The 27,206-nt window shown below is 43.2% G+C and overlaps 2 protein-coding genes across 3 annotated transcripts; one reads left to right on the forward strand and one right to left on the reverse strand.

Moving 5' to 3' along the window:
* On the forward strand, positions 4,299–5,147 carry LOC110431600 (uncharacterized mitochondrial protein AtMg00810-like). Its single transcript, XM_021450728.1, has one exon. The coding sequence runs from the start codon at positions 4,299–4,301 to the stop codon at positions 5,145–5,147; it is 849 nt and encodes a 282-aa protein (XP_021306403.1).
* LOC8067401 (putative receptor-like protein kinase At4g00960) lies at positions 9,733–15,000 on the reverse strand. 2 transcript variants are annotated; one of them, XM_021446173.1, is made up of 8 exons: positions 14,039–15,000; positions 12,866–12,988; positions 11,730–11,857; positions 11,405–11,618; positions 10,933–11,164; positions 10,703–10,853; positions 10,196–10,276; positions 9,733–10,089 (listed from the first exon to the last, which is right to left on the reverse strand). In XM_021446173.1, exons 1-8 carry the CDS (start codon positions 14,796–14,798, stop codon positions 9,949–9,951), a joined length of 1,830 nt encoding a protein of 609 aa, XP_021301848.1. In that variant the 5' UTR covers positions 14,799–15,000; the 3' UTR covers positions 9,733–9,948. The 2 variants fall into 2 exon arrangements, with proteins under 2 accessions (XP_021301848.1, XP_002467063.2); XM_002467018.2 differs by having other exon boundaries at positions 9,733–10,276.

Genomic DNA, 27,206 nt, shown 5'->3' on the forward strand with positions numbered 1-27,206 from the left:
ATCTAAGTTCAAGGACAACCTTCGCAAATCATTTCGTTGTCTAGTTATTGTTAGCATTTAATATGACTCTATAACTGTGCAGACGCCTTGGCACCTGTGTGCTGCGCCTGGGCACTTATGTGCCATAGTTATTAGCTACTTTCTCTAGATCCCAAGAGCTGGTTTCACACCTTGGCTCCTTGGTTACTCCCTCTATATATATGTGTAATCCCTCCTCTGTAATCTAAGATTGATTTAATATATCTTCCTTCATGGTATCAAGAGACTAAACTTCCTCTGCCCTGCGCTGCTCCACGCGCGCTCCCTCTCCCCTTCCGGCGCTGCTTCACGCGCGCCCGTGCGCTGCCCTGCCCGCGCTGCATCCGTGCGCGCCCAGCTCTGCTCTGCGCCATGTCCCTTCTCGGTGCTGACGACGCCACCGAGCGCGCCGCGCAGGAGGCCCGCATCGCGCAGGAAGCCCGCACCGCTGCCCTCGCGACCGCGGAAGCAGCCGAACGCGAGGCCGCGACCGCCCAGGCGGAAATCGACGCCGCCTCTGCTCGCCTTCGCGCCGCCCAGGCGCGTGCAGCCGCGGCCCGTGCTGCCGCTGCCCCTCCTCGCGACGATGTCTCCGTGCACGTCAGCGATGACGACTCTGAAGGCAGCGGTAGTGGCCTCGACGATGCCCTTCTTCAACAAGAGGCCAAAGTCATCCTCAACCTCCATGCTCAAGCAGTTTCGGTCCAGAACATCCGCACTCTGGTACCTCCACTCCTCGACGTCACCTCGCCCTTCTATGCTCGTTGGAAGACGTCCTTCCTCAATGTCCTCGGCAAGTACTCATTGGAGTCCCATGTCCTCTCCAACGTCGTCACCCCTAGGTCTCCTTCCTGGGTCAGGATGAATTGCGTCATCCGCACCTGGCTTCTCGGTGCCATCTCCGACGACCTCGCTGACATCGTCTCCGAGCGTGGTGCCTCTGCCCGTACTATCTGGCTCGCAATCGAGTCCCAGTTCCTTGGGAATCGAACCACACGCGCTCTGCATGCTGATCAAGAATTCCGCATCTTCTCTCAAGGGGACCTCTCAGTCGACGACTACTGTCGCCAATTCAAGCGCAAAGCTGGCGATCTTCGAGACCTTGGCCAGCCCATCTCTGAGGCGACCTTGGTTCTCAACATCATTCGGGGCCTGAGTGAACGGTTCACCGCCATCGGCATTCATCTGCGTCGCACCACTCCTCTCCCTACGTTCCTACAAGTACGGGATGAGCTTCTCCTTGAGGAGCTTACCATGGCCAAGACTCCTCCAGCCACCGCTCTCGCTGCTCTGGGAGGTTCTGGTGGCTCCAAGTCTGCTGCTCTTCCTCACCAACAGCAGCCACAACCGCCCCCGCAACTACAACAGCAGGGCGTTGGCGGCAACAACAACTACGGACACCCTCACGGAAAACGTGGCAGCAGGCGCCATAACAGAGGTGGTGGCGGCGGTCACTCCGGGAGTGGCTCCGGCTTCAGGGGCATGCCTGGCAACACCGGGGCTCCCCCTGCGGCTCCTACGGCCAACTACTACAATCCGTGGACTGGGTCCATCTATATGTGGCCTGGTCCCCGGGCTCCTACTCCTCCTCATGCACCGGCGCCACCTACGCATCAGGCCTATGTTGCTGGTCCACCCGCCCAATGGGCTGGCCACTGGGGCGTCCCTCCTCTTGCCCCTGTCCCAGCTCCACAATCTCCTCCACCTCCTGGTTGGGATCAGCAGGCCCTTGCAGCAAGCTTTGAGACTATGTCTCTCACTCAACCGCCACAGCGGGACTGGTACTTCGATACCGGTGCTACCAGCCACATGGCGTCCGACACTGGTATTCTCTCTTCCTTCTCCCCCCTCCCGCTCATTCTCCCTCTTCTATTGTTGTTGGCAATGGCAATTTACTTCCTGTCACTGCCACCGGCACCACTCACCTTCCTTACAATTTTAATCTAAACAACGTCCTTGTTTCCCCCGATCTCATTAAAAACCTTGTTTCTGTCCGTTATTTCACCACTGACAATAACTGTTCTGTGGAATTTGACCCTTTTGGTTGCTCTGTTAAGGATCTTCCCACACGGAGAGAGATCGTCCGATGTAACAGCTTGGGACCCCTATACCCCTACAGCTTCCGGCATCAGGATTCCTTGCAGCAACCTCCTCCACTCTTTGGCATCAACGTCTTGGACACCCTGGTCACGAAGCCTTGTCTAGATTAGCTTCTACGCTTCTACTTCAGCTATTTCATGTAATAAAGGCTCTTGTGATACCCTGTGTCATGCATGTCAACTCGGGCGCCATGTTCGCCTCCCCTTCCAGACTTCGTCATCACGTGCTACACACTCTTTCCAATCAATTCACTGTGATTTATGGACTAGTGTTTCAGGACATCAGTACTACCTTGTCATTGTTGATGATTTTTCTCACTATGTTTTGACTTTTCCCTTACGCAAAAAGTCCGACACCTTCCCCACTCTATCTGATTTCTTTGCCTATGTTCGCACTCAGTTTGGAGTTACTGTACAGGGCATTCAGTGCGACAATGGTCTTGAGTTCAACAACTCAAGTTCCCGAACTTTCTTTCTCGCTAACGGCATTCATCTACGTATGTCCTGTCCTTATACCTTGTCCCAGAATGGCAAGGCTGAACGCATGATCCGCACCGTCAATGAGACTGTCTGTTGCCTCTTATTTCAGGACAGCGTCTCTCCTCGCTTCTGGGCAGCAGCCCTTAGCACTGCCTCTTACTTACTCAACATTCTGCCCACGAAAACGCTCAACTTCTCCACACCTCACCTCTCCCTTTTCGGCAAGCCACCATCCTATGTCCACTTGCGCGTTTTCGGGTGTAAGTGTTATCCTAACCTCATTGCCACCGCCACCGACAAACTTTCTCCTCGCTCCACCTTATGCGTCTTTCTTGGTTACTCCCCACACCACAAGGGCTATCTTTGCCTTGATCGCCACACCAATCGCATAATCATCTCTCGTCATGTTGTTTTTGACGAAACCTCCTTTTCTTTCTCGGAATCTCCCTCCACCACCAGAGTTGACTATAATTTTTTAGATGACCCCTCTAACCCGGTGGATCTTCCCTTTCCACCGTCACCCTGTTCATTACCTGCAGGTTCCTCTGATGCTATGGCCACACCCCGAACAAGCTCTAATTGTGTCTAGAACTCCCTTGGTGCCGCCCAACTTGACAGGGCTGGGTCTCCAGAACCCCTCGCCGTTTTTCCTTCGCCCACCAGCACCCCTGTTCCTGCTCCATCAGTGCCTACCAGCACCCCTGTCCACTCCCCACAGCGTTTTGGCTAGGTTTATACGCGACGCGCTGCTGCTGCCCCTCCTCCTGATCGACGCTTCGGTCAGGTGTATAGCAGACGTCCTCCAACAGCGCCCGCACCACCACCTGCATCACCTCCCAACCCTCCTTCTGCTGCTCCCTCTCCACCACCAGCAGCACCAGCAGCACCACTTCCCAAAGGGGCTGTCCCAGTCAACCCCATATCCAATCAGCATACTATGATCACCCGGGCTAAGCGTGGCATCCACCTACCCGCCCTGTACCAGGCTGCACCGCTATCTCCGATTCCTCGGACTTACCGCGCTGCCCTCACTGATCCCAATTGGCGTGCTGCCATGGAAGCAGAACACTCCGCTCTTTAAGCCAACAAGACATGGGATTTAATCCCTCGGCCACCTCAGTGCAATGTGGTCACCGGCAAGTGGGTTTTCAAACACAAGTTTACAGCTGATGGTCCTCTTGAGCATTACAAAGCTCGTTGGGTTCTTCGGAGATTTACACAACGACCTGGAATTGATTTTTCTGAGACTTTCAGTCCTGTGGTTAAACCTGCTACAGTCTGCACTGTTCTGTCTTTGGCTCTCTCCCGTTCCTGGTCTATTCATCAACTGGATGTCAACAATGCTTTCCTACAAGGAAATCTGTGAAAAACTGTTTACTATGCCCAGCCTTCAGGCTTTGAGGACTCCACTCACCCAGATTATGTGTGCCGGCTCAATCGATCTCTCTACGGTCTTAAGCAGGCTCCCCGTGCCTGGTACAACAGATTTGCCTCTCATCTTCTACAGCTGGGATTTGTTGAAGCCAAGACAGATGCCTCCTTATTTGTCCTTCATCACGGCAAGGATATGGCATACCTTCTTCTCTATGTGGATGATATCATTTTGACAGCCTCCTCAGATGCTCTACTTCGGCGCCTCACTGATGCCCTTCAACAAGAATTCTCTACGAAGGACCTCGGTCCCTCCATCATTTTCTTGGCATGGAGGTTCAGCGCTCCAGCAATGGGCTTTTCCTCTCTCAGCGCCAATATATGATTGACATCCTTGAGCGTGCTGGGATGGCTGCCTGCAAACCTTGCTCCACTCCCGTGGACCTTAACCCTAAGCTATCTGCTGATGGTGATCCCGTGGCTGACCCTACAGATTTCAGGAGTCTTGCAGGCGCTCTCCAATATCTCACCTTCACCCGACCGGATATTGCCTACGCTGTTCAGCAAGTCTGTCTTCACATGCATGATCCACGGGAACCCCACCTCTCTGCCCTCAAGCGTATCCTGCGCTATATCAGTGGCACTCTTCATATGGGTCTCCACGTGCGTCCCTGTGCTCAGGACAACTTGGTGGTATACTCAGACGCCGATTGGGCTGGCTGTCCGGACACTCGCCGTTCTACTTCAGTATATGCAGTCTTCTTCGGAGACAATCTGGTTTCTTGGTCATCCAAACGCCAGCCCACTGTCTCTCGTTCCAGTGCTAAGGCTGAGTATCGCGCCGTCGCCAATGCAGTTGCTGAGGCCACTTGGATCCGTCAGTTGTTAACTGAGCTTCATGCTCCTCTAGGCAAGACAACTCTGGTGTACTGTGACAATGTCAGCGCTATCTACATGTCCTCCAATCCTGTTCAACACCAACGCACCAAGCATGTGGAAATTGATCTTCACTTCGTGCGGGAGCGGGTTGCCATTGGTGACGTTCGTGTTCTCCATGTTCCAACGACCTCGCAGTTCGCCGACGTCTTCACCAAGGGGCTGCCCTCCTCTGTCTTCACCGAGTTCCGCTCCAGTCTCAACGTTCGGCCTTCCGAAGCTTCGACTACGGGGGCGTGTTAGCATTTAATATGACTCTGTAACTGTGCAGACGCCTTGGCACCTGTGTGCTGCGCCTGGGCACTTATGTGCCATAGTTATTAGCTACTTTCTCTAGATCCCAAGAGCTGGTTTCACACCTTGGCTCCTTGGTTACTCCCTCTATAAATATGTGTAATCCCTCCTCTGTAATCTAAGATTGATTTAATATATCTTCCTTCATTTATTTTGAGCGAACATATAATTAATGTGTCATTCTGTTCCATGTGCAACTGTAAACTACTAAACTATCTCAGGAGAAGTCAAAAGGTCTAAAATGCACTCTCCTAATAAGATAATAAAAGCTGGAATTATATGCACGCTCATCAACTCCAGTGGAATCAAGCTGAGTCCATGGAAGATCAGTGCACGAACTTCCTAAACTTGGTTCCAGATGCTAAGTGGTTATGCTTGATTCTGCTTGGCTAGGTTTGGACACAGGACACGGACAGTTCAGAAGCAACTAAAAAGGGATCAGCAAAGTTTGCCTGAAATATATCCTACTGAACTATTCAAGAAGTAACTATTGTCTCTATGTTTGACTACAAATGATGTCAGAGCTGTTGGCGAAATGGAAGCAGAAAGATGAGTTAAAACTATGGAGTACGGACTGTACATAACGAGAGAACACAAGTAGGATAGGCTTTCCACCCAGATCTTCTTTCATATTTATCATAATCTGCATCACTGTAGCACCAGAACTTTGCCTGCTAAAGTTTATGTACAAATTACTTATTTTATCTTGGAAAAAGTCTACATCACCCCCTGAACTATGGGGTAGTGTCTACTTTACCCCCCGAACTATGAAACGGTCTAATTTACCTCCTGAACTATCCAAAACCGTTCAAATCACCCTCTGGGCGGTTTTTGACGGTGGTTTTGCTACAGTAACTGCGTTTTGACTTTTCTTTTTTTTCTATTTGTTTTCATATAATCTTTGAAAAATCATAGTAAATCACAGAAAAAACATAAAATAGAAATTCTAATTTTGTTGGACTCCGCATGAGTAAATCTATGCAATGAATATATAATATGGTATACTTTAGTACAATTTTTTTCTGTGGCTTTAAATTAGTTAGAAAAAATCAAATTTTATCTATAATTAATTGGAATAATTCATAGCTGCAGCTTTATGGTCCAATTGTGGTGAAATTTTTATGGTCGACTAATTATTCTATGCTTGAACTATAGTAAATATTTCATACTCGTCGGATCATGTATAACTTAGTTATAGATTTATTTATATTTAACAAACATAAACCTGAACAAATCTATAACTAAGTTATATATGATCAAATGAGTACGAAATTTATACTAAAGTATACCATATTATATATTCATTGCGTAGATCTACTCATGCTGAGTCCAACAAAATTAGATTTTCTATTTTATGATTTTTCTGTAATTTACTATGTTTTTTCAAAGATTATATGAAAACAAATAGGAAAAAGGAAAAAAAATCAAAACCGCAGTTACTGCAGCAAAACTGCCGTCAAAAACCACCTGGGCGTGATTTGAACGGTTTTGGATAGTTCAGAGGGTAAATTAGACCGTTTCATAGTTCGGGGGTAAAGTAGTCACCACCCCATAGTTCAGGGGGTGATGTAGACTTTTTCCGCTCACCAAATAAAAAAAACTCGACCAGCACGGTTAAAACTGCCGCCGCAGCTTTTGAATTAAGAAGAAAGTGCCTTCTTACCCGGCGAAAAAACCCCAGGCCCCCAGTGCTTTGGTATGGGGATGATCGAGGGGATTTTTTTTAAACCAGCCTGAAATTCGCTTCTATTGAGATTCGAACTCAGGACCTAGGAGGTGCCGCCGGAGTAACTAGACCAACTGATCTAGCGTATAACTAGACCAACTGATCTAGCGTCCTTTGGCATATTTTCACCAAATAGCAAATGCCCACACTATCAAAGGATTAAAAATATTAAATATGTTTCATATATGCTATATATGGCAAGAATTTTAATTATTTATACTTCAAAACGTTAATGAGACAATGATAAATCATAAATCGCATTTAGCTATATAGGGACATTTTGTGGGTACAATCTTGTTTTAAGGTTAACTACTAGACCACTTACATATTTTTCAAGAATGCGTAGGAGAGCAAACATATCATCCATTACGCAAAAAGGGGCAACACAAAATGCAGCAATACAGATTGATGAGGCACTTACATGGTCTCCATCATATTCAATTATAACAGATTTTTTTACATTAAGAAAAATATAACAGATTTGTTCTCATGTACCCTATGCAGAATGTAACCATAAAAGGTAGCATAGCTAGGACAGAGGGTAGGTGCAAACAAATTATCTTAAGTTTGACCATTGATATTTTACGTGATCAGCCACATGAATATATTTGTCTTGAAAAGCACTTCACTATACTAGTACTTTTATTAAGTTATACTAATATTTTAGAACAGAATGTGGTGGTCGAAGTTATGTTATTGAGGTTGTCAATCAAAGCAGTACTTATTTTGATTGGAGTGAGAATGCATTGTAATAAAGACACAGTTAAATGATGCTGTAGATTGCGGAAAACATCATCTCAAAACAATACAAAGCATGCAACAAAAAGGTAAAGCATTATAAACAATGTGTTTTCCAATACAAAGAACCCAGAAAGGCATACAGGAACAGGTTGTGTTCCGTCTCTCAATACCCAAGATTTACAACATACGATTTACAACATACTGTCTAAATGATAGTAAGACAGCCTGTCAAATCTGAAACTCACAGATCAGAACTAGAGTGGGCTTTACTCTAATGTTCAAAGTTTATACCCTCAACAACCTAGTACAGAATTAGAATAAAAAGCAAGCTGTCAAGCAGTGTGGTTATATGATAGATTAGGCATACAGAGCAGGTTACAGTATCCTATTTTTATATATGTTCAATAAGAGATGCCAAATATGATAGTTTTTTTCTATATCTCAAATAAGAAGGTGATTATTATATGATAGATTAGACCAAATTGCATGACAACTGCCTTATGATGCAATTTGTTTACACAATAGAAGGGGAATCAGTATGAGAGCCGGGTGATCTGTCCTTATCAAAGCTACAGTGTGAAAACAGTCACAGTCGACGAATCATCTCTATCAAACAGCAATGTGAAATCAATTATAATGTTGTGCAACAAGTTGAATGCAGCCGTTACTTTACTGTCTTTATGTTATCTGGTAAAGTCAGCTTATGTGGCACACACTCATACGGAGGAAGCAAACAAGATAAGTAAAATAATCCATAGTGTTACACAATTTCCCAAGATAAAATATGCAACGATAGATTACCAAAATCTCTGGGATCAACAGACATCCACTACAACATAGAAAAAAAATTGAGGCAACTATTCCTCGCTACATATATGATAATAATGACAAGCATTAGTTCTGCATATGCTAATAAATTAATGCTTACATTGATGGCAGCTTTTGACAATTTCAACAATCAGATCACAGGATGCATCATTGCATTCTGATAAATCCTGAATATTACAAAGTGTGATTCATAGTTCCATACCAAGATGCACCCACAGTTTTTGTGGAATCTGTTACCTTTAAAAAAAACTCAACCTGGGGGGGGGGGGGGGGGAGTGTTAAGACAACCTCCGGGCATTATATTAAAAAGAAGACCTTCTCACATAGGTAGAGAAAACCCCTAAACTTCTACCCCATCCATACACAGTGGCACCAAGGCCCATGTGAGAACCACCACGACCAGGGCTGGGCCTTAGACTTGTGCTTTGGCGTGGAGAATTTTTTTAACCCCAGCCTGAAATTCGCTCCTACGGGGAGTCAAACCACGAGTCGGGTCCTACTCAAGCCACCCAACCAACTCAGCTAGAGGCCATTTCCCTCTGTTAGCTTTTATCAACTGAGCGCTGCTTTGCTGTTTCCATTATCAGGTCTTCATACTCACCCTAATTTATTAGACAGAATACTGTTCCATTTTCCCAAACAGAAAACACAGCAATAGTTTCGCATTTGACGATTCAAGAAATAAGATATGCAATTGTGTGTGTGTGGGAACTTCAGGTATTTAAACTGAATTTTATTTTTGAATGCAAATTTAAACTGACTTTTATCGACTTCAGAGTCAAAGTACCACAGCTTCCTTTCTGGGGACCCACCACCAGGACACTAATGAACGCTGAACTGCAGAATAGACCTTTGCCTTGACCGGTGAATCAGTCCCAAGGGCTTCCTGAAGGCATTCGACTAGGAGCACATATTTAAAGGAATATTTTTATTATAGACTTCTCTTTGTAAATTGTGACACAGAAAGGGCTTGTCAGGGAGCTTTTCCAAATGAGGATTTGTGCTAGGTGGATAAGTTTCAGCTGGTGGAATCTCAAATCGCTCATGATGCATTTTTAAACTAGTTGAACAGCTACTAGAACTAATTATAAGGCTGTTCAATGTATCAACTACAACTCAGAAATCAGCTGATGATCTATGGTAGCTTAGTAAGCAGTTAATGCAATTTGTAGTTCTTGCTAGAAATTTAAATACAGTAACTGCAATGCAATATGCATACAACTTGGAACACAAAAAATGCTCTCGGATAGACAAATGCATCTGTAGAAAGTACATATATAAAACATGCATGTGAACCACATTACATAGTACAAGAACAAAAGGGGAGTTTCAAATGATTTACACTGCTGTCATATATATGCTGAGAAGTAATCAGTCACTCCCTGCTATATAGATATATCCTATATGTACATATACAGATTACAAATGTTGTTACTACAGAAAAAAGAGGGAAAGTCACATACAGTGCTTTTTACCTGGCCGAGAACTGAGAAACTGATATGGTCGCCTTCGAGGCAGAAGATGAACTGGAGGAGGATGTTTCGCCTCGCACTCTACTTGTTGCATCAATAAAAGTGGGCCTTGTGGGCTGGATCTCTGGATCATTTTTTGTCAACAACATCACAACCACTTCTGACATCATTGGCCTTGCAGCAACAGCTGATTGAGTGCAGAGAAGGGCTATGTCCATTATCCTTTTTACCTCATCCGGTCTATATTCTTCAGGATCTAGTGACTCATCCAGCAAGGCCATTAAGTTGTCAGTTTCATATAGCTTCCAGGCCTGTGCAACCATAGGGGATGATCAAAAAGGGATCTAAGCACACGTGTTCGTAGAGAACAAAATATTAGTTACATTCGATACAGATGTGGAACTGAGCAGCACTGCTAATGTTTTTTGTTCTTATGTCAAAGATTAAAAAAAGAACTGGTCAAAGTATCCAAGCCAGATCCTGATGAAAACTAATAAGAAAACACTAGAAGGCTGTGCTGTGTGCTGGAACTTTGCCAATTGCTTGTTAAACCTTCAGAAGCATATAGTGAAAATCCAGTGGAGTGTTCATCTCACTCAGTTAGTATGAAACTAAAATAAAACCGTAAGCATAAATTACAGACTTATAAAACCATGCATGAAAAATATGAGATATGGCAGCAATATGGGGTAATGCATGCACCAAGAAGAGGGGGGTTTCAGAAGAATGAAGGATACCCATTCAAGCAGGTATTGTGTTTCAGGCTCAAGCCTTGTATCATTGCTCTTCCGACCACTTAATATTTCCAAGACAACAACACCAAAGCTGTATGTGTCAACCTTCTCTGATAGTTGGCCATGAATTGCATACTCAGGAGCAGTGTAACCCCTGATGAAAAGAAAAATATAATTAAAAAGATAAGTCAAATGCATATTACTACATTCCATATATGCATATTTAAACTTACAATGTTCCTGCAAATTTTGTACTCAAATGACTGTGATCATCAGGTAGAAGCCTCGCCAAACCAAAATCAGCGATTTTAGGCTGAAAGTCATCATCAAGAAGAACATTGCTAGATTTAATATCACGGTGTATGATACAGACATGAAACTCTTGATGAAGGTAAGCAAGACCACGAGCCATGCCAACAATAATGTTAAATCTCTGCCTCCAATTGAGGGTTCCACGTCTATCACCTGTGATGCCAAAATGAGACCATTGCACAGAGTGCATATCAGGAATGTTACGTTAGCCAACACAAAGCAATTAGAGGTGTGGATGTGGTATTTAGATAAAACAAATGGGGCCATCTAGCACAAGCAAATGTGCACTAATAGACGCATCAATAAAATGAATTTTCTCAACATGTCATAAAGTGCTCTGAAAACCAAAGAAAATAAAGTATCAAGCATCAAACGTCTATTCGAGTAACATACCGAAGAGGAACTTGTCCAGGCTGCCATTTGCCATGTATTCATAGACAAGTAAGAACTCAGAGCCCTTCCGAGAACAACCAAGAAGCCGGACAAGATTCCGATGATGAACATTGCTGATCAACCTCACTTCACTTTCAAAATCAGCTTTGGCCCGGCTAGTTTCCATTACTATTAACCTTTTTACTGCAACTGTTTTCCCATTTTTCAGCAAACCCTGTCAGAAATGAAAAGCACTGCTTCTAAATTTTTCTTAATTATAAGTTTTCTAAAGCTGCATACAATCAGCAAATTTGGATGGAGGATGAAAATTAGATGATCAGCATACCTTATATACATCTCCAAAACCTCCTTCGCCGAGTTTACTTTTCTCATTGAAATTATTGGTTGCAGCCTTAAGATCATGATAGTAGAAACTTGTTGGACCTTGTAATTCTGTTGCGCCAAGTATATCTCCTAAAAGATAATACATTCAGACATGGAAATGCAGAAACAATATAGTGTTTGATCAGTTTTTCCAATTGACTTTCTGCAAACCCATGTAATTACAATATACAGAGATGAAAGTTTTTTTCCATTTTTAAAAACGGACTTTATTATACTTTTTGCACATAAAACAGATATAAATGGATCTTGGATAAACCCCAAGACATTTATACATAATATATCTTTGAGACTAAGAAAATCTGCAAGTTGTCTTGCTGTTGTCAGCAAAAATGGACAAACTCAATATTTACCTAGATCATGTATCAAATTGGCTTTTACTTTACTGTGGTCTATAATAGCCGTATACAGTAAAGTGTAAGACATTGCTCAGACTAAAACAAATAAAGCACAAAAGTACTGAAGAAAGCAAACATAAATGGACACAAATTTTATTTCAGGAAGAAACCAGCATATGGTGGCTATGAAAATATGTGTACGGTGGACCTATGGTTATGTAAAATAAAAAATAAATTTCTATTTTTATTCATTAATGTACTACCTTCTTAAACCTTTTTTTTATGAAGACCTTCTTAAACCGTTATCTTTCTTAGAAAATAGAAAAGGTGCGGAGGTGTGGGTGTGGATGTTTGGGTCTATGTATGACTTCTTTTCTTCTACTAATACAATGATACGCACCTCTCCTGTGTGTTCGAGAAAAAAAAAACCATTATCTTTCAGCAAGTTTCATAAGATAGGAATAGCCAACCAAGTTTAGTTTGTATCAATAATATGATTGACAACCATTGGTTATAAAGCTTAACATGCGGCATGCAACACAAAACAATAGGGGCATAGCATTGGGCAGTGTTCTCATGAAAGAAACATTTGACACGTGATATTTTACTTTACTTGATACCCTGTAATATAATTTCATGGCAAACAACAGAAATATCTGACATAGTTTATACTTCCATTGGAAAATTAGACAACAATCATAACATTGCAAGTCTGAAAAATGCTAGACTTCACAACATTTACCTTTACGAGGCTTTGTCTTTCTAGAACGCCGTACCAATAACAAAGTCAACAGGCCAACAAGAAACAGGAAGGCTACACCTCCAATAATGCCTCCTATGATAGCTCCTTTGTGGCTCGATTTCCCTGCAAGCAATCATGCATTGAAGAACTCTAAACTGAAAAAAAAAAAACTGCAAGCAATCATGCATTTGAGAACCCTAAACTGAAAAAACTTTGACTGGAGACATAATACTTTGTTGGTTCTATTTGTGGAACTTGTTATTGTTTTTTGAAACTTTCTTTTGAATATCCATTACAAGCTAATTCCGAGCAAGACGAATCCCTGGAGCACATTAACTGATCCTAACTTCCTGAAAAACTAGAATACACCAAAAATCATCTGAAACATTGGATTACCTGAACTGAACACATGTATGATAAAAGGAAATTTGTTTGAGCATTATAGAGTTGCTTCTTTTACACGCACCAGAACAGAAATTTTCACATGCACCACATCTGCTGGCTTGGTGTCCATTTTTATTTGGGATGAAATAAAATAACCCCCACAGAAAAGCAGTGCGATTGACTTTCAGTCCTCTAGACTAGAAGTGATTTGCTGAACTGGTAATGTCAGAATCACAAATTTTAAACGAGAATGCAGATCAGCGACAAATCATTGGAAATTGGTCGCTTAATCCATAATACTACTCGTACGAGTGAGAAACATCGGGAACAATACTACTCATACGAGTGATGGCCTGGTATACGCCTGCTTGGATCCATTAGCTGCTAGCTAATAAGTCACAGTTAATATTAGCCACTATTAGCTAGTTTGATCCAACTAGTAAAATAGTTGTTAATTAGCTAAATTATTAGTTAGTTAGACCTATTTGGATCCAAGGAGTTAATCCTTCCATTTCAAATTATAGTATGTTTTTTGCATTTCTAGATACACAATTTTTGCTTTACATCTAGATATACACTTATGTCTAGATATATAATAAAATTAATGGATCTAGAATAGCCAAAACATCTTATAATTTAGAATGCAGGGAGTAGCAGCTAACTATTAGCTCCTTGGATCCAAACTGGGCAAACTTGTCAACTAACACGGAGCAGCCAGTATCTACTACATGGAAGCCTAGGTTAATAACCCACACAAAAACACATGATACGTAAACAAAGATAACTTACCGGAGCGCAAATATACGGCGAGGTCCACGGTCGAGTTCGCTGGGAAGAAAGACTTATCAGAGTATCTCATGAAGCAACCGGCGTCCACGGCACGGCCGTCGGAGTTGGGTGGGCACCCATCGATGTTCGCCACCGCCACGTTGAGGCACTGCGCGCAACCGCCTTCCCCGACCGTCTCCACGCACTGCGCCGCCGCGTACACGCCGCCGCTCGCGGCCGCCGCGGCGAGCCCAGGGACGCGAGGCACCGCCGCCGCGAGGTCGGCAACCAGCGCCCGCGCCGCGTCCGCGAAGCCGCCGGCTTCCACGGCGGAGCCGTTGCAGACCTGCGTGTTGCCCGGGAGCGTGGACTGGTCGAAGAAGGCCGCGCTCTCGTACCGGAGCATGCAGCCGTCGAGGATGGCGCGCCCGCCGTTGGCGGCGGCGCTGCAGGAGGCGCGGAGGCGCGCGGCGGCCGCGTCGAAGCAGGCGACACAGTCACGGCCCGCGACGTACGGGCGGCACTGCGCCATCGCGAACGCCGGGGCGGCGGCGCGCGGCTCCGCGGCGGTGGCGAAGCCGCCGCTGCCTGCAGCGGAGAGGTTGGCGCGGAGGCTGGCGAATGTGGAGTTGAGGGCGGCGATGAAGGCGGACGCGGGCGTGGCGTTGTACTGGCTGCATCCCAGGTTGAGCAGCGTGGCCTGCGGGTCGCCGAAGGTGACCGGGGCCCACGCGGACGCAACTACAAAGGCTAAAGCCGGCAAGAGCAGGAAGCGACCCATGCGATGGTGCGTAGCCAACGCCGGTGAATGCACGGGTAGGACTAGGAGATGAGACGAACCACCGTCGCCGTTGAGGCGGCGCGCAGCACGGCGCGGTGAGGGGGCAGTGATGGCCGTGGCGGCGTGGCGCTGATGCCGTTGGGGAGTGTGGACTATGGAGGCGTACCCTGGACGGAACTGGAGGCCTGCCGGGAGCAGGTGATGGGTTCGAGAAGGTATAAATAAGGGATTTTTTTTTTTTACAAGAAGGGAAATTTTGTTTGTGCTGGACACCATTACCAACGGCGACTGTTTAGGTTGTTCGGTTGAGCTTATTTATGAAATTTATTAGTTATTTAGTAGTATTTTTCTCTTACAACAAATCAGTAAACAGTAATTTCAGCCAACCGAACAAGCGATAAAATTAGAGTTCTTTGCCATAACACAATGTGCCTTGTTTAGATGCAAAAAGTTTTGGGATTTTGACACTGTAGCATTTTCGTTTTTATTTGACAAACATTGTCTAATTATGGAGTAACTAGGCTTAAAAGATTCGTCTCGTGATTTACAGGTAAACTGTGCAATTAGTTATTCTTTTTATCTATATTTAATACTTCATGCATGTGCCGCAAGATTCGATGTGACGGAGAATCTTGTAAAGTTTTTGGTTTTTAGATGTATCTAAACAAGGCCGTTTAGTTAATATTTTATTCATTTCTCATACTTGTGGAAAGAGAAGGTGTACAAATGACTTTATTGTCCTCATCTTCAAGCTTAGCTATGTACCAATTTTTAATGTAACACACTGTTGGCGCCTTCTCTTATTGGACAAGGCCTTCCATGGCCGCCGTGGCGGGAGGCTCCGGGCCCTTAGTTAGGAGCTCCCATAGATGACGTAGTGGTTGGGGATGCTCTTGATGTAGGCCTTGCTGGTGTACTCTACCACAACGGCGTCCTACGGGCAAAGCAGCGGACACATGCTCCATGATACATTGCAGCTCAGCCTCGTCCGTCTTGTCGGACTTGATGGATAATAACATATTCTTGCGGCACATGAATTGGAATTGCAGCGCGGAGTTGTGGAACCCCGTGACTTGGAGCACATCGCCGACGCGGTACCGGTTCAGCCTCACGTACGTGGTGGTCACCAGCTGAAAGTGCATCTAGCCCTTTATGGATTTTGGTGATTTAAATGACAACATGATTAAAGGTCTAATAAGTTTGCTAAGTGTTGAACAGGATATTGAGTCTATTGCATATATTTGTGGGCCTGGTCGCTGGTCTAAAAAGTCCTTTATGGGTTTTGGTGAATTGAATGACAATATGATTAAAGGTCTAAGAAGTTTGCTAAGTGTTGAACAGGATATTGAGTCTATTGCATATATGTATTAAAAAGTATATTCAAGGCTCAACAAGCAGGCAAACTTGATGAAATGCCACATAGTGTTAAAATAAAGGTCAAATTGTGTATTATTATATTGAAGGATTATGAAAACAATCTAGCTCAAGTAAAAGACGACAATGCAAATGAAATCTATAGAATGGCTTCTATTTTATGGGATATCATAGCATCATATGAAAGCAAGCATATTTGGCAAATGACAAAAGAGACATGAGTTGATGTTCTTGGATTGGTCTCTATAATAGCTTGCTTCCCATAAACAAGAAGAGTTTGATAGTAAACTAGCTTTGATCAAGGATTGAAGAATGAATCAAGAATATATAAGTGAGAAAATAACAAGTAAAGGTCAAAGGATAAATGACATGATTCATATTGAATATAAATCGGTCTCTATATTAGTTTGCTTGTATGGATAAAGATTTGGTAAATCACTTTGCAATCGGTTTGGTCAAACTAGAAGTATGAAGATAAAGATTGAAGTGAGTATTGAGTGTCAAGCCAAAATAAAGAGGATTTAAGAAATCGTGAATTGGCTTGACCATATTGATACTAATCCATATATGTCTCTTTGTGAGTCAAACTGAAGCTTGATTGATCTCAATATTTATATCTTGAATATATTCAAACAAGGATCGTAATATTAGAAAAAAATAGTAATTTAATGGATGCTTAATGTGATATGACTTGAGCATGGCTTTATAAGGTGAAGACAACAAGGAAAGGGTTTTGAGGGACTAAGTGAAGGTGAAGGGACAAGCGACGGCTTAAGGACCCAGGTACCATGGCTAAGGTGAAGAAGAGAGTACTTGCATTGAGCCGAGGAACTAATCAAGCTATGAGAAGTCATATTGTGTTGAGGATCAAATCATTAGTGTATGTGACTTGAAAACATGGAGATGAACTAATATTTGTGGAAATGGTTCAAGTCACATGCTCAAGGTGTGCTTGCTTAAAGAAAGGAGATAAAGTTAATTGCAACCCCTTATGAAGCAATATTGAGAAGAAATGATACATGAAGACATTGAAGACTCAAGTAGTTAAATTAGTTATATTCTCTTGCTCTTAGTATAGCTATGTCGTACTATCAAGGGAGATGCAATACGAATGATAGACGAGTCTCAAGTGCTCAAACTAACCGAACCCAAGTGCTAACATGAGAGAAAATACTTAGCACTGCACCTGGACTTGTTGATCTTAGAGCTTGTTCTCTACAGGGTTGGATAGCCCTCGAAACAAGCTTTCCAAAAAGTCCAAGATCACTACAAACGGAGTTTGGAGTAAAAAAATTATGGCTTTTTCTGTGAGGTGACCTGTGTTGTTTTTAGGAGGGCGGCAGTGCCGCCCCTATACAATCACAACGGTTAGTTTTCAAATCCTAATGGCTAGTTAAAGTGGGATAAGTATATATATACCTATCTCACGGCTCCTAGTCATATTGCTGATTCTCCAGACATTCCAAACCCATTCCAAAGCCTCTCCCCAACTTTCTCTTTGTGAGAGTGAAGTGCTTAGTACACAATTAAGTGTTGGGACTATGTGATTAAGAGTTAGAGAGCTGATCAGAGCAAAATTAACTTTGAGCACTTGTTGGGCTTCGTCGATCTTCATTGTGCATTTATTACTCTTGGAGATGAAGCCTCCTAGATGGCTAGACGTCACCTAGCGAGCTCCCGTGCTTGTGGTGAGCAGTGGGACAGTTTGTAATCATCTCTTACACTTAGTGAAATCACTCCTCATTCAAGAGGTAACACTCTTGTTTGGAGAACGAGGGAAGTGCAAGTCTTGGTGGTAAGCCAGTCCTTGTGTGGGCACCTCAACAACGTGGACTTAGGCTAGTCTTAGTGGTGACGCCGAATCACGGGATAAATATCATGTGCTGATTTACATTCTTGCATTACTATTGTTGTTGAGTTGTTTGTAGGGTTTGTGACCGATCTACTTGGTGGTACTTGTTCCGCTACATATAACTGTTGTTCAGTGACTAACATACTTGCAGGAAATTAGGAAATTTATCGATCTAAATTTTCTTGGTTAATTTTTGAACTGTGCTAAGTTCCTCCTGCACAGGGCGTCAGTGCCGTCCTCAAAGAGCGTCAGTGCCACCCTCTAGTCTGATAGAAGTTTGAGCTGAAATTTTGCAGGCCTATTCACCCTCCTCTAGTCCTTCTTGGTGACATCAAAATCCTATCACCAACTCAAACTCACGCTTGACCTCCACGTGGGCGAGGTCCACCGGCTGGCTCGTGTCGCCGCCAAACATATCGCATTGACGGATCGGTGACACGCGGGGCGAGCGAGCCGGCCAGGATGTCATCCCTAAGCTGCTCCTAGTTGAGGTCGGGGACATCGCGACTTGCCGGAGAGGACAAGGTGTTGCGGTGTGTTACGGCAAAAAATTAGTGCCTAGCTAGAGGTTGAAGACAAGGACAATAAAGTCATTTCTCCTACCCTCTCTCTCCACAAGTCTGAGAAATTAATAAAATTTTGGTTGTGATGTGTTACGGCAAAGAACTCTAAACTTGTAACGATACTGGACAAATACCGTCTATTGCGGTATTCATCAGCATATTATATATTTTGACGATGTCGTGCAGCAAAATTTCCGTGTAGATTGTAGCCAGCAGGACAAGGCTAAGGTGCCGTTTGGATCCACACGAATTCTGGAAAAAATCTCGAAATCTTAAAATCTCATCTAAATAGGTTTGAGGATTTTAATACACATGCATATAAACATTAGAGATTATTTATATCTAGAATCTGGATTTTATAATCTCATGCGTTTCAGGCTTTCACACCATGCGAACAAACGGTGAACACCATAATTATGCTGCACGCATCAGCAGCATGGCCCGCATCAATTTTTATATATACAGGGGCAGTCTGCACCAATTTTTATTCTTTCAGCCGCTGGTGGCCATGGAATTCGTTGTCGCTTGGATCGTAGCTTATGGGCTCTGCTTGCGTGCACATAGGATTATCCAAGGACATCAGCAATATTTTTCTGAGAAAAAATAATATTTTTTTCTTACAATAAATTAGCATTAGTAGCTGTCAAATTTCCAACAAAATGAACAGGGACTTAGCGGTGTTCACTTTCTAATTCTTTGGTGGAGTGATTCTCCTGTTGAATTGGTTTTGACTCCTCATGTGAGCGAATATTCTAAGATTTAACGGCTTTGTGCTTTAGTGATAGGTGATTCTCGTCGGCAGTGAGGCGCATATGGTGACTTTGTCAATCTCATCGAAAATCTATCGGTCCAGTCTTCGAATGTGTTCATAGGGATAGAGTTTTGTGTGCGTATGTTACTAGGGGTGAGTGTTGTGATTGTGAGCGCCTGTGTTGTATTATGTAATCTAAAAAAATTATGTCTGATAAAATAGTTTGGCAAGCTGACCATGAAGTGATTCCCGAAAGAGATGATTATGCTAGAATTGTCCATGGCACCCCTGACTATCTAAATTAAAAGTTTGTACAACATATAATGTATAGGCAATCATTTATTTCATACATGATAGTTAAAATTACATTAAAAAATTGCCTAGTAAAATTTACGTACATTATGACAAACTGCATACATTAATTGATAATAATAAGTTGTCATCACAAGTACAATCAACAAGTATGATTACAGTTAAGTGCCAAAAGAGAACAAAATAATCACATACATCCAACATGTCATGCCCTAGATAAACTAATCGCCCTAGATAGCAAGGTCATCACAAAATCTATCCATACTCCTATACCTCTTTTATCATAGGCGCATAATATGTATCTCGGTCACATATATAAAAAAATCTTTGTCAAGAGCATGATTCTCACAAATAAAGTTATGGAGACACATGGTGTGCCTTAACAATCATCCTTTGCTTTAACATTGAATATCTTAGAATCATGAGAAGAGTTCTCTATTTCATCTTCCATACTCCAAATGTGCACTCGACAACGTTATGAAGACTTGAATGCAAATGGTTGACTAGTTCTTGTTCACCGCTGCGCGCCAGACCTCTTCCCCACTGTAGAACGTGGTACCTTTGACCATTATATATGGTGATAAGTATTCGGGTTTGTTTGGTATCCAGCACCAACAACATAGTATTTTCCTAACAAATAGTAGTGCACAATGAATATACAAATGTTGGTCAAAAGGAAGAATAAATGATACAAGAGGGGATGCAGAAATATATATTCATCATCTTGAAAAAGCATTATAGAGAAGTAGTGTCATGCGTATAGATCCTAGTTGACCCATAGATGCATATGTGAAACACATATCAAAATCAACCACTACCAACACAATTTGTGTTGTTGTATCGGACCTCCCTGCTAGATACCTAAGAAAATCTTTTTGGAGGTGGTATTGCACTAATACGACCAGGCCTCGGATGAGCCCAAGACCAAGGAATTCTCTGACTCAACCGAGACCAGCTTGGAGAAGTAGCCCTGCAATCTTCACCTTGCCCTACCCTAGGGCTCGAACGACTCCATGCAACTGATGTGCTCGAGACCCCCCGTGACGTCAGCCACGTTCTCACGATGGGGCGAGATAGGAGTCAAATCATCACTCTGCCCACGATTGCGTAGGACACAGTCTGATCACCATTGTGTTGCCAACCTCAATCACTGTATGTACGGCAATGACATGTGCAGGCGTGTAGGCGGCATTCCAAGCCCCTATACCCATAAACCCGTCAAAATCAAGGCGCGACTTCCGATCTAGGGGGGCTTAGATCTCCCCATCAGTCGATCAGCCGGGCTCGGTGCGTCGTTCACAAAGACAAGTACGTCTCTATAGGGACCAGCATGGTTCAACACGACGCCCACAGTGACAGGCACACCAAGCACTATTGCTCCAAGAGCCATAGAGACTGAAAGACAGAGGCCATACCTCCATTGCGCTGCCCCATGCCTCCCCAGTAAAAGGCTACAAGGCCTCGGATCCGATATGGACACAATATAACACATACATGTATGACTCTGCCTTTCCTTGTAGCTATAAAAGGTAGGAGCAGAGGCCATTTCTAGACATGGGACTAACACACAAGCACTAGATCACTCATAAATTCACACACACACACTGAGAGCACTCTCTCCACCCTAAGATTTGGGAGCAAGTCCCTCTCTCACCAAGCTTGTATCTCCTACTACAAGTACTTCGGTGCAAGATAATACAAGACTCCTTTCTCCCACTAGACGTAAGTAAAAATTTATTGTTGATATTATTTTTTATAATACAAGGTAAAAATATATACTTTAAAATATGTTGTTGATATTATTTTTTTATAAACCAAGTCTTTGTTTACCTTGTACTTGATCCTTATACCTTGTATCATGCCTGTGTACTTTTACTTTGTGACGTAATCCATACATAGTCTTGCTTAGACCTGTATAAGTCAATATAGGATTACGATTCATTGACTTATACGATGGACCTTGCTTAAATACTTCTTTTAATTGTGGTGTGAACTTGATGTGAGTTATGATGTGGATCTCCACTATAATGGTCATGGATGAAGGTCATTAGGCCAGTCTGGAGAGTTTTATGGCGTTGTTTCCAAGACTGACAAGTCATGTAAAATGAAATGAAACTTGGATGAAATACCTCCTCCTAATGAAGAGTTTCATTTCATAGTTTCATAGACATTTAATTCTGGTAATCATGCCAAGAGAGTTTCATCTAGATGAAATTCATTTCTTCTCTCTCTTCTTAAATACACCGCTATGTCATCAAAAAATCCTATGTGGCAACCTATCTAATGCAAATGAAACTCACATGAAACTCCCATTGAGACTGACCTTATTACACTATATGGTTAGTGGACCGAGATGACAATTCGAGTTGGTTTATTATCTAACTAATGCTAATCAATAGAAGACTATTTAGTTAGGTTATCAACTTTAGAGGAAGACGAGGCATCTTTAAATAAAAAGTGTGAGATTTTTTAGCCGCGGATGCATAGACAGATCTAACCTACTACGAACACTGTCGTGCTGGCCGTTGAGGCACCAAGCAACATAAAGCACGGTCTGGCATCTGAGCCGCCAAGGCGCAATGGTGCCCAAATACTGATCAATAAAGTTATTATGACTTACTCCCTCTGTCTTGCTGTAAGTGCATTCGCCCCCGGTGTGGGTTTTGATAATTAATGACAACCAAATTAGGGACTAACATGTTTATCGAGCATAATCTACAGGTGTTAGTCCATTGATGGAATTGAACGAAAACATTCGGTGAATTATAGCACCCCTAAATTTCCAATGGATGAACGGTGTTTCGACTCAAGTGGCTACAAAGTTTTTATTATTTGCTTGAGTTATAGGAAACGCCACACTATCAAGAGGGATGCAAATTGAGTTGGTAAGATGAGGATAAGAGTGCTCAGGTCAACTTAGCTCTTGCGCTTGAGAGACACACTTGCACGCACGAAGCACTAGGAAATTTCTTCTCTCCTAAGATGAACCGGTAGTACCAACCCTCAGGGCCGGTGGTACCGGCAGTGCCAGCCTTTCTCCTGAGTTTTGTGAGAAAATGAACTACCGGTAGTACCGGGCTCGGGCCGGTGGTACCGGCCAGCACCAGTAGTACCGGTGTGAAACGCCGATAGTACCGGTAGGCCAAATCTGCGCTGACTTTGGTTGCGGAGATTTGAACTGCCGGTGGTACCCGCCCTCCACCGGTGGTACCGGCAATGGTCGGTAGTACCGACAAAAGCCCGGTGGTACCGGTAGGCTTATTTCTCGCAAATCATAGAGACTTCTTACCGTCAGATCTGAGGTAGCTGGTGGTACCGATGGTTGCCTCGGTAGTACCGGCAGTTGTTCAGGACCTATGTATAAATAGCTCTTCCCTCATTTCTGACCGTTAGCTCTCCCATTCCTTCAACTCTAGATCTGAGAAAATAGTCTCCAAGCTTTGACTCACCCACTCTCTCTCCCTCTTTGCTCCTAGACTTCACTCCTTGAGAGATTCGAGCTAGAGAAGTGAGATTAGAGAGTTGGGAGCTTCGATTTGTTACTTGAGCACTTGGTTTCTTCGTCTTGCCGGTTTGGTTTGCATTTGTTACTCTTGGGTTCTTGGAACCCTAGCCGGCTAGGCGTTCTTCGTGGTTGCCCGTGTTGATTTACTTGTGAGGGCACCCCGAAATGTTTGTATTACCTCTGATTCTTAGTGGAAATCTTGAGCTAACCTGTGTGGTTGCTTAAGGGAGGAGACCTAAGTGGTCAGACCTTCGTGGTCACCTCAACAATGGGGACGTAGGAACTCCTTTGTGGGGATTGCCGAACCTCGGGAAAATATCTTGTCTTGTTGTGGAGGTAGCATCGACTACCCTTGTTCTTGTGTTCTTCGTGTTCTTTCTCTCTACTCCCTTTCATAGGTGAACAAGGGCCGATCTACGTTTTAGAGAAGAACTGAGCCAAGGGAACTTCAACATCATCCTCTACTACATCTAGGAGAGTGGGGTAACTCTTAGATCTGAAATCAAAACTCAATCTACTCTCATTTTGTAGCTTTCATAGGGCGTCGGTAGTACCAACAGTTGCGTCGGTAGTACTGGCTGTCTTACACCGGTAGTACCGGCCCAAACTGTCGGTAGTACCGGCAGGCATTTAACTTCCGCAACTTGAGCTTTTGAGTTTCAGGTTTTTAAGATACGCCTATTCACCCCCCCCCCTCTAGGCCAATTAGATCCTTTCAATTGGTATCGGAGCAAGGTTCCTCGTACAAACGCTTCACCGCGTGAGGAGCAACATTGGCCAAGATGGATCCAATAGCACAAAAGCAAATTGTTGATCAAATCACAGCACAGATCACTGCATCCTTGCAGCTGCAGCAATAAGAGCAAATGCAGAAGATGCAAGCAGAGCTTGACAAGATGAGAGAGCTCCTAGGCAAAAAGAATCATGAATCGGGTAGTAAAGATGAAAATGAAGATAGTAGCAAAACATCAAAGAACTACAATAAAGCTAGCTTTGACTATGGTGGTTCAAGCAAGAATCCAACCTTGCCAATGATCAATCCTGGAAAACCACCTCCATTTGATGGTGTAAGGTACACCGATTGGGCTCATAGGATGAAGCTACATCTCATAGCCGCAAGATGTTGGGAAGTGGTGGACATTGGAGTAAATCCGCCGCAAGATCCAAATGAGTGGACACTTGAAGATGAGAGAGACTTTCACCTAAATGCAATGGCAGCCACCTTGATCTTGCAATGCCTCACTCCGGAGGACAACAACAAAGTAAATGGTATGGTGAATGCAAAGCAAATCTGGGACACTTTGAAGGTGTCATTTGAAGGAGATAAAAGTGTAAGAGTTGGAAACATTGAACTCTTACAAAGTAAGATTGAGAATTTTTGCATGATTGAGGGAGAAACAACAAAGGCCATGTTTGATAGATTCATGTCCTTGATCAACCAAATTAGAGCACTTGGAGCAACAACATGGGATGACAACTCTGCAGCAAGAAAGATATGTAGGGTGTATAGACAAAAGAACAATATGCTTGCCTCCGTCATTATGGAGAAAGACAATTACCACACGATCACACCTCAAGAGATGCTTGCAAAATTGATGCATCATGAAGTCTTGGATGATGAAGCTAAGGAGACAATCAATCAAAGAAAGAGCATTACACTCACGGCATCACATGGAAGTGAGTCAAGTCATTGTAACAAAGGGTGTTGTGAGCATAAGCATAATGATGACGATGATCTTGATAAAGAGCAAGCTATGCTAGTGGGAAACTATAAGAATTACTTGAGAATGAAGAAAGATAATATGAGGAGATATGGAGGAAACAAGCCATACAAGAAGAGGTTTTTCTATGAGTGTGGTGACACCGGCCATCTTGCGGCCGATTGTCCTAACAAAGAGGAGAGGTCAAGATACAACAAGCAAGGTGACAAGAAGTACAAGGATAAGAAGAGAGGTGAAGCACATCTAGGTCAAGAATGGCAATCTGATAGTGACAGTGATGATGACAATGACAATAAGAAGAAGAGTATGGTTGCCCTCGCCATACAAGAGGCATCTTCCTCAACAAACATCTTCACCAACAATGCTTCATCGACCTCTCTCTTCACCCGCACTTCTTCATCACCTAGACTCTTCGCCAACCTCTCCGACGATGACCATGCCACTCCTACATGCCTTATGGCAAGAGGAGATAAGGTACAATTTGAGTATGAATATGATAGTGATGATGAAGATGATGAAAACTATGCATCAAATCTCATTAAGAAATATGGTAAAGCTGCTGCAACTAAAATCCTAAAGCTAATATATGCCAAAGATAAGCTTGAGTCATGCATTGAGTCGCAAGGGGAATTGCTCCTAGAGGAAAGGGAGAAGAACCAAGGACTTGAAGCATGTCTCTCCAAGGAAAAGGAGAGGGCTGATAAGTTGAGTGTAGAATTGTCTTTAGCCAAAGATGCTAATGAGCGTTTGTCTAAGGGACATTCTTCACTTAATGACTCTTTGGCTAGCCTAAAGAATGATCATAGTTTGGCTCAAGAAAGCCTTACAAGCTTGACAACTAAATATCATGAGCTTGAACTAAACTATGACAAGCTTTGGACTAGCACCTCTACCATTTCCAAGGATTCCAAAGCTTCAACAAGTAAAAGTTGTGAAAGATGCTCAAATGTTGATATAAATGCATGTGTTACTAACCTTGTTGAGCTAGCAAAGAAGGACAAGGAGATCCAAAGATTAAACACAATTGTCAATATTGGTTGCAAGTGCAAGGATAAGAAACCGGCAAATGTGCTCAAGGCATCAAGGCACCCCACAATTAAGGATGGCCTTGGTTACAATAGGTACAATGGTAAGGCCAATGGAAGAAACATGATAAATGGGGTGGCTTGTGTGAAGTTCAACAAGAGTGTGCCTCTTGTTGACCTTATTGACAAAGTGAACAATGTTGCTACTCCTACAAGTCCACTTGCAAACAACAAGAACATCTAGAAGAAGCAAGTGGAGGTGCCCAAGCAACAAGTGCCTATTTCACGTAGTCACATTTATGATTACATGTGTTGTTGGGACAAGGATGGCAAGATTGTTGTGAAGTATGTGGATGCCCTTAAGAAGAGACAAATCTTAAGGAGTGTTTGGGTACCCAAGTCTTATATTTCTAACCCCCTAGGTCCCATCTCGGGACCTAAAACAAAAGCTTAATCTTGTGTTGTAGGAATACTCCTCCAGTGGACCAAAATGGGTGCTTGATAATGGATGCACAAATCATATGACCGGAGAGGAAAAACATGTTCACCTCCTTTCAACCAAATCAAGTTGCATGTGAAAGGATTGTCTTTGGTGACAATAGTAAAGGAGATATCCTTGGTTTGGGTAAAATTTCTATCTCAAATGATAATTCAATTTCAAATCTATTACTTGTGAATTCGTTGGGATACAATTTGTTGTCCATTTCACAACTTTGTGAGAAGGGTTACAATTGTCTCTTTACGGATAAGGGTGTAGAAGTCTCTAGAAGGTCGGATGCCTCTATTGCTTTTACAGGTCAACTTATGGGCAAGCTCTATCTAGTTGATTTCTCATCTAGTAGAGTGGGGTCCAAGACTTGTTTAGTGGCAAAATCTAGCACGGGATGGTTATGGCATCACCGTCTAGCTCATGTTGGGATGAGGAACTTGGCCGATCTTCAAAGAGGTGGATACATCCTAGGACTAACAAATGTTTCTTTTGAGAAAGATAGAATTTACAGTGCATGTCAAGCGGGAAAGCAAGTTGGAGACAAGCATCCCACTAAGAACATCATGACTACATCAAAGATCACTTGAGTTACTTCACATGGACTTATTCGGACCCAATGCTTATATAAGTATTGGAGGTAACAAATATGGTTTTGTAATTGTTGATGATTTTTCTCGCTTCACTTGGGTGTTCTTTTTGAGAGATAAAGGTGAAACCCAAGGGATCTTCAAGAAGTTTGCAAGAAGAGCTCAAAGTAAGTTTGAAGTGAAGATTAAGAAAGTGAGAAGTGACAATAGGAGAGAGTTTAGAAACAC

The sequence above is a fragment of the Sorghum bicolor genome, chromosome 1, assembly GCF_000003195.3.
Source record: "Sorghum bicolor cultivar BTx623 chromosome 1, Sorghum_bicolor_NCBIv3, whole genome shotgun sequence".
NCBI classification, from domain to species: Eukaryota; Viridiplantae; Streptophyta; class Magnoliopsida; order Poales; family Poaceae; genus Sorghum; species Sorghum bicolor.

Excerpts from the sequence above, each read along its gene's own strand:
- LOC110431600 (XM_021450728.1), top strand. The coding sequence starts at position 4,299 with ATGGAGGTTCAGCGCTCCAGCAATGGGCTTTTCCTCTCTCAGCGCCAA.
- LOC8067401 (XM_002467018.2), bottom strand. The coding sequence starts at position 14,798 with ATGGGTCGCTTCCTGCTCTTGCCGGCTTTAGCCTTTGTAGTTGCGTCC. Across the intron at positions 12,989-14,038 it reads CGCCGTATATTTGCGCTCCG|GGAAATCGAGCCACAAAGGA; the intron begins GTAAGTTATCTT and ends GATTGCTTGCAG. Across the intron at positions 11,619-11,729 it reads GTTTTGGAGATGTATATAAG|GGTTTGCTGAAAAATGGGAA; the intron begins GTATGCTGATCA and ends CATTTCTGACAG.